Raw genomic sequence first — 7,511 nt, forward strand, 5'->3', positions numbered from 1 at the left:
TTGGAAATGGGAAATTACTAAAAAAGCAACAACTAAAGGGGAAAAAAAGGCCAAACATTAGATTCCACAAAAAACTTTAGCTCACTTTGGAAATGCAAAAGCTTTGTCAGGAAAAAAGAAAAACATTGAATAAAGTCTAAAGAAGCTATTTAAAATCATTAGCCACAGTTTAAGGAGATTTTCTGTCTTCAGTACTATATAGTATCCTGTCTTTCACTTTGCGCAACCTGCACTGAATATATTTCACCCTTGACACCAGTTGGTACTAAACTGACCTTCAGTGAACTCTTCCATGTGACGTTCTGACCCTTCAAGTTATAGCAAAGCATTCATGTGATCTTTAGTAAGACAGACCACAGCCACCAAAGTCTTGCCGCACCCACAACATGTGCTAATGACAGACTGGCTCACACATCAGATCAAGAACCAGCTCAGAGCTTTCAGGGAAATGCCGAGAAATTCAGATTATCTTGTAATAATAAACAAATTTAGGACTAAGTCACTAATAAGCACAGCAGTGATACCTGCTTTATAAATCACACTAGTCTAGGCTTTGGCCACCTACACACAACGAGCCTAAAACACGAGGAATTACTTCGAAATATGATGTGGTTAACCTCGATAACATAAACTGCAGCATCTGGCCCGAGTTTACTTGACAGTTTAACAGTTGTCCTAAGGGGAAGTTCCAAATCAAACTATCTGCATGGCTATATAGCGCTAGACGTGAGTGAGAAAGTGTGTCTTGTAGTCATAGATGAAAAAGCAGAAAAAGAAATAAATAAAACATAAAACAATGTACTTATCTGTCGATGTTATAGATGTATATTATATCAAAAAAGGACTGTATGGACACCTGTATCAAATCTTCATGTGTGTGATGGATGATAAAACTCACTGTTCCAGCAGTTGGTCATATCTGGACTGAGTGTCTCTCTCAGCAACCACTGCTCTGTCCTTCTCCAGTACCGCATTGTCTCTGGCCTCACGCAAGTTCCTGTTCTCACACACACACACACACACACACACACACACACACACACACACACACACACGCTTCCTTTTACTTTAATGCTACTGTGAAGTATCTGTGGTGATAGCTCTTCCTCTCTTCACGATTCACTGACAGTGAAGCACAACAGCATGTAAAGCCAGGACAACATCACAGGCTACACTTGTGCTTGATTAGTGAGAGTGAATGTCATGAAATTACTTCTGCTCTTTAGACTAACAACACCAGTGTAAATAATACATGACATGATAATAAAATGTATAACTTCCTCTGGTTAGAACAGCACCCCTGATATTTGCCCGTAGTTTTTTAACCAACATACAGTTTCTCAAGAGTTACATGAAAAAGACTGATACCTGTTCTCCCTCTCATACATCTCCCTGGAGGTTCTCTGCAGGTTGTCTATCTCCTGACTGGTTTTCAGCCTGATGTTCTCCAACTCCTCTCTCAACTTGGTCTCGTACTCTGACTTATAGCGGTCTCTGTAGCGGGAAGAAGATGAAAGAAGAATATGAACAGAATAAATTATTGAAACATCGTTTTCCATAGAGGCTTTCTTCATGGTGAGGTGGACTGGATAATAATACTGCTTGCAGATGAAACCCTCAATGTCAAAATGCTTACTGGCCACTGTTTGGTGAGAGACTGATATTCTTTGGCAAAGCGTTCGTCCTCTATATTAAAAACACTAGAATATTGGCTGCTGGTGGTTGGTGTAAAACGGCAGAGCCTAACCTGGATGCTACATATTTTTCATAGGCGTCCTCTCGTGCCTTTTTAGTGTCTTCTAATTGTACCTGAAACACAGAAGCAAGAAGTGATTAGTGAATGCTTTTAGTATTCAATGAGCATCCTAGTAACTGTATGGACCTGCAGCCTCTCCAGGCGGTCTTCTTCATGTGCACAGCGGACACTAAGCTCCATGTTCTGCCTGTATAGGTACTCCTTGTCCTTCTGAAGGAGAGTCACTGACTGTTGCAATGTCGCCACCTGGGGGGCAATAACAGAACAATGAAAACTGTTAAAGAACACAGTATACCAAAAGAGGCTTCAATAAGTATTATAAATACAAAATACAGTGTGTGCGTAGGTATTTGGGAAGCACCTCTTTGCTGAGTGTGTTCCTTTCTCTGGTCAGCGCAGTGTGAGTCAGGTCTAGTGTCTCAAATCTCTTCGTTAACTCCTTCAGTTCTGCTTCAAAGTGGTCACGCTCACTAGAAACCACAGCGTAAAAGGTTAATATAGATTTGATTTCAATTATAATAGGGGAAAACTAGAATTAATTACATTCCATTTGTTGTTTTCATAAAAAATAAAACTGCAAATCCCAATCCCTAAACAATATACCTTAGTAAAACACTGCTCCCCAAAACATTAAAATAATACTCAAGGCGGCTGATAGCCAATATATAATGTCAATATCAAAACAAAGAAAAGTCATGTATAATGCTATGCAATATAATGCAGTACAGTTTAATATACATGTTTATCTTAGCCAATAATGTGTTTTTTTTAGATGGAATTTAATAAAATAGAAAAATACATTGGGTTATGCTGTAGATTTCAGAACATGACTGTTTAAGGGAAAGTAGGGTGCAGTTTGTCAGACGTAACGTCTGTCAACTACATTCATTTCTACAGTATAACATTATATTTCTGGAGATGTTAGCTGGGTCCCATTTCAAGCCCGGCCTCCTTCAAAGCACACAGCCTACGAAACTGTACCGTAGCCTTCAAAGGAGTCAAAGGTAGTTGGATGACCCCTCTGCATCAAATGAGCAGATGTATTGAGGAGTCACCTCTCTCGTTCTGTCACACACACACACACACACACCGTTTGATGTTTGGGTAGTTGTCCCTGCGATAGTCTCCTTCTTGGATCAGCTGCTTGGTATCGGCAAGTTCCAGGGTCAGTCTCTGGCTCCTCAACTCCAGCTCAGTACGTAGCCGCCGCTCCTCTTCGTAGCTCTGTGGATACACAAAGCAGACAGCATTTACATTACATGGTAGGGGAATATTAATATTATTTAAGACTCCGGATTTTACGTCCCTAATGCCTTACATTTTCTTCTAGACAGGAATTTAGCAAATTCAGCATCTTGCTCCATGCTGTGTAAGTGTGGCATTCAAACAATGCTCAGCTAGTCTCAAAGGCTACGTTCAGACTGCAGGCCTTAATGCTCAATTCCCAGATTCGATTATTTTTGTTTGACAGTTCACATTATTGCTTAAATGTGTCCCATATCAGACTCCAGTGTGAACTGTCCGCGGCCTGAACGTCACACGCAGCACGCTGTTGCAGGCTACAGAAGTTAACAAGGAGCAACAGAGGTTAGCTCCGTTAGCTCACGGGAGACGTTTTTTATTGTCCTCTCATGGGTCACATTTCTCCCGAATTATGACAAGTGTTCACAACTTTCTGTTCTTTTCATTACGGTTTCTGGCGCTGTCCAACGCAACTGCCCCACAACTCACTACCTCCCCTCTCTCTCTGCTCTCCCCACTGTGTCCGCTCGGGTAAAAAGCATGCACATAACTCAGAAGAGAGCTCGCGGTCGGGTGGATTGCAGGTGTGAGAAAGGGAAGTTGTGAGCAGATGAAAGCAAGGTAGAGAAGAAAGAGAGCCACATGTTTAAGAATGGATTTTTGTTAAGCTTTTTCGTTCACCGCGGCTCCGTCTACAGCAGAACTGTGACAACAGCTGCTCTAGAGCGACGTCGAAGTCGCATCAATTCCGACCTGAGTGTCCAGACTCAGGTCGAATTTAAAAAGATGAGTTGGTCTGTTCACACTGTCATAAAAAGTGCAGATCTGAGTGACATATGGGCAAAAAGAAATCATATTGGCCTGCAGTCTGAACGTAGCTAAAGTGTCTCATGATTGCTAAGAAAACATTCTCCATGCTATAACACCACCGGCCGCCTGCTCATGGATTTTTTTTCCAGATTCTAACCCCTCCCTCAGCATGTTGCACCATTATCTCATCGCTGTGCGGTTTATACCTACTCAATTAACCGTATGGTTCAAGTTTTTTGTAAAACCCAACACACTCATTTTGAACACCACCATGCTGTGAAAACTACCATTTCGAGGACGCTGTAACTGACACGTCTAACATAATGACGACACGTTCACACATGTAGGCGTGAAGCTGCCCTAAGCAGGTAACTGAACCTCTAGACCCTTCCTGCATTCTTCGTGTCATGCTTTCTAAGAATGTGACTCAAAGATTTAGTGTTAGTCTAAAGGGAGCTTGTTCCTTAAAATTCTAAGAAAGAAAATAAAAACGCAAAAAATGCAGCTGAACATGTATTACACTATATGTGCTCACAAACACATGAAAAGGTTACATAAAATAGTTCCTTGTTGATATGCTACACAAACCAGGGACCTGTTCTTCAAACGAGATTAATTCAGGCTAACGTGCTATTATCAGGCTAAAATAATCCTGTTTATTCTCATCAGGTTTATTTGTTTCTTTGAACACAGTTTGATTTGTTAAACCTGGATGAATGTATCTTGAATAAGAGCGTGCTCTTATTTTGAAATGATTGCAAAATGAGTAGAGAGCATGATTACCATTTATACCACTGGCTGTATGCTGATCATGTAATTGCAGGTACTGTGTTCGGAACACTCCCAGCATGCACCGGGGCAATAGATTCATGGACATGGAAGTCTCTTTTTATGTGTGTTTCTGTATTGCTACAGGGGTTATTTTGTTCTGCATTGTGCTCTACATTTGTTTTCCAGAGTTTACACATTTTCATTACTGTTAAAGATCAGATATCACCGGTGAATATCTACTAGGAGTGATGTTGGCTGTGTGACTGACGAGGGCTGCCAATGGACGTGTAAGAGACTTCTGAGCGATAGTCACAAGTCTGCTATGAAAATAAAACCTTACTAAAGCCTCTTCAAAAGCAGCTTTAACTGAATGAATAATGTTCAGCAAAGTGAGTTATGCAGTTCATCATTCCATTTAAAGTTTTATTGTTCAAATGACAAATTCCCATTTTAATGTCAAATGAAACGCCTTCTGGCTTCACTGGTGTTTTGACAGTCAGAATATTTTAGTATAGTTTGTTTCTTTTTGCATATTAAATTTGGGTTGGTTCTTTTTTTTTTTATTTAATTGTTTTGTATCGTGTAATTGTGATAATTGAACCAACAAATAGTGATTTTACAATAACCTGCATGTTCTTTTCTAAAATCATAATTATATCAACACTCTTTCATAATAAATCTAAGACAGCGAGCCATTTGTATTTCAAAATGATTTAATGTATGGGGTTCACCCTAAAACCTCTCAAGCTAAAAGGAGTAGATAAGTAAAGATAAGCTTGCACTTATGCAGGTTTGGGCTTGTTGCTCTGACAAGAGCTTCGAAGAACCGAAAGGTCCGGACTCGTGTCAAATCGGCAACATTCTAATCTGGATAACTCAGTTATCAAGAACTTCACACTGTACAGTCTACGATTTGAATAGAGATGAAACATAAATAAACTAAACATGAAAAAAGGGAGAACAGAATTAAAGCATAGAGGAGATAAAATGCTGAAGGAATAGCCTACAAAATTTTTAATTCACTTTAGCTCCTACAGACACATGAGACAATGCAACATAGAGATGTAGCACACGCTTGTGTATGCGTGGGGGTACCTCCATCAAAGACTTCATCTGGGTTCTGTGTGCATCCAGGTCTTCAGTTAGATTGCCTCTCTTCACACTGAGCTCAGCCAGTTGAGCCCGCAGAGGAGTCACCACCTCATAGAAACGCATCTAAACACACAGCACAAAGAAAAGGTCGCTATGTCCCAATCAGCAACAAGGGTGGTGTGGAGATCAGGGAGAACTCCCTCATACTTACAGCGACGTACTCCTGTATGGAGATTTTGTCGTCAGGTAGGTCGCGCAGCTCCTGGTATCTGTCCCGGGAGATGTCCAGATCCCTCAGAGATCTCCGCAGCTCTCCAGCCTTCTCACACAGCTGGCGGTTGGTTTCCTCTAGTTGCTGCTGCCTGAGCAGGATGGCCTCCATCTCTTGTTTACGCAGAGCCTGCTGCTTCCTGGTGGTGATAATCAATTTATTAAGCCCAGTGCACATTTGTGCTTACCAACTAAATGATGGGATAGATCACACAGGTAGCGTTATCCTTGTCAAAACTTTTTTTATGCTTCCAATACATATCCGATTTTCATCATTTCTAGCTCTGCCTTCCTGTGTGTGTGTGTGTGCGCGTGTGCGTGTGTGTGTGTGTGTGTACTTAATCAGGTTTTACTTGGTATTCAGTAAGATTTGTGTTAATTGTGGCTGGGCAAGATGACCGTCAAACATGACTATATGGCTGGAGAAAATTCTTCCAAACAAAAAATATTAAAGATGGTCGGCAAGTATTGAAAGGTACAAACTGTGCACAATATTTGCACATTTTTCTGTACCTTTCCAACTTTTTTGAAGAGTGGTAGATGATGACTTTTCTGTTTTCAATTTTTATATATATTTAAAAACAATTCATGGCAGTTTTGCCTACACTACATTTCACTAGGTCTGCAACTAACAATTATTTCATTATTAATCTGCCAATTATTGTTACGATTAATCACTTAATCACATTAACATGCTCATCACAATTCCCCAGAGCCCAAAATGCCTTCTTCAAATTAGGACTGGGTAATCCAACAATAATAATTATCACAATATAATTTTTCTCAATAACAAACTTTGTTAAGTGGTCCACTGTTTGTCAAGTGTTTGTCATGTTCTGACCATAAAGAATAGTTTAAAACCACAATAAACCATCTGGTTTCTTCAAATTTTATTCAAAAATCAGACTTTAAACTTGAAAGAAATAATGATTTGACATTTATCGTGATAAATATCAATAATGAATGATAGGACATTTTTTATCATGATAAAATTTTTTCCATATCGCTACATACATACATACATACACTACCGTTCAAAAGTTTGGGGTCACATTGAAATGTCCTTATTTTTGAAGGAAAAGCACTGTACTTTTCAATGAAGATAACTTTAAACTAGTCTTAACTTTGAAGAAATACACTCTATACATTGCTAATGTGGTAAATGACTATTCTAGCTGCAAATGTCTGGTTTTTGGTGCAATATCTACATAGGTGTATAGAGGCCCATTTCCAGCAACTATCACTCCAGTGTTCTAATGGTACAATGTGTTTGCTCATTGGCTCAGAAGGCTAATTGATGATTAGAAAACCCTTGTGCAATCATGTTCACACATCTGAAAACAGTTTAGGTCGTTACAGAAGCTACAAAACTGACCTTCCTTTGAGCAGATTGAGTTTCTGGAGCATCACATTTGTGGGGTCAATTAAATGCTCAAAATGGCCAGAAAAACAGAACTTTCATCTGAAACTCGACAGTCTATTCTTGTTCTTAGAAATGAAGGCTATTCCATGCGAGACATTGCTAAGAAATTGAAGATTTCCTACAACGGTGTGTACTACTCCCTTCAGA

General features: G+C 39.7%; 1 protein-coding gene across 1 annotated transcript in view; it reads right to left on the reverse strand.

Moving 5' to 3' along the window:
- pibf1 (progesterone immunomodulatory binding factor 1) overlaps positions 1–7,511 on the reverse strand; it is a 27,970-nt gene that overhangs the window by 17,123 nt on the left and 3,336 nt on the right. Inside the window, exons 3-10 of the mRNA XM_046069993.1 lie at positions 5,883–6,081; positions 5,675–5,794; positions 2,847–2,980; positions 2,118–2,226; positions 1,883–2,002; positions 1,748–1,809; positions 1,369–1,494; positions 899–997 (exon numbers count right to left, since the gene is read on the reverse strand). Of these exons, the coding sequence (XP_045925949.1) occupies positions 899–997; positions 1,369–1,494; positions 1,748–1,809; positions 1,883–2,002; positions 2,118–2,226; positions 2,847–2,980; positions 5,675–5,794; positions 5,883–6,081 (969 nt within the window). The remainder of the gene's footprint in view (positions 1–898; positions 998–1,368; positions 1,495–1,747; positions 1,810–1,882; positions 2,003–2,117; positions 2,227–2,846; positions 2,981–5,674; positions 5,795–5,882; positions 6,082–7,511) is intronic.

The sequence above is a fragment of the Micropterus dolomieu genome, linkage group LG15 (assembly GCF_021292245.1).
Source record: "Micropterus dolomieu isolate WLL.071019.BEF.003 ecotype Adirondacks linkage group LG15, ASM2129224v1, whole genome shotgun sequence".
Taxonomy (NCBI): domain Eukaryota; kingdom Metazoa; phylum Chordata; class Actinopteri; order Centrarchiformes; family Centrarchidae; genus Micropterus; species Micropterus dolomieu.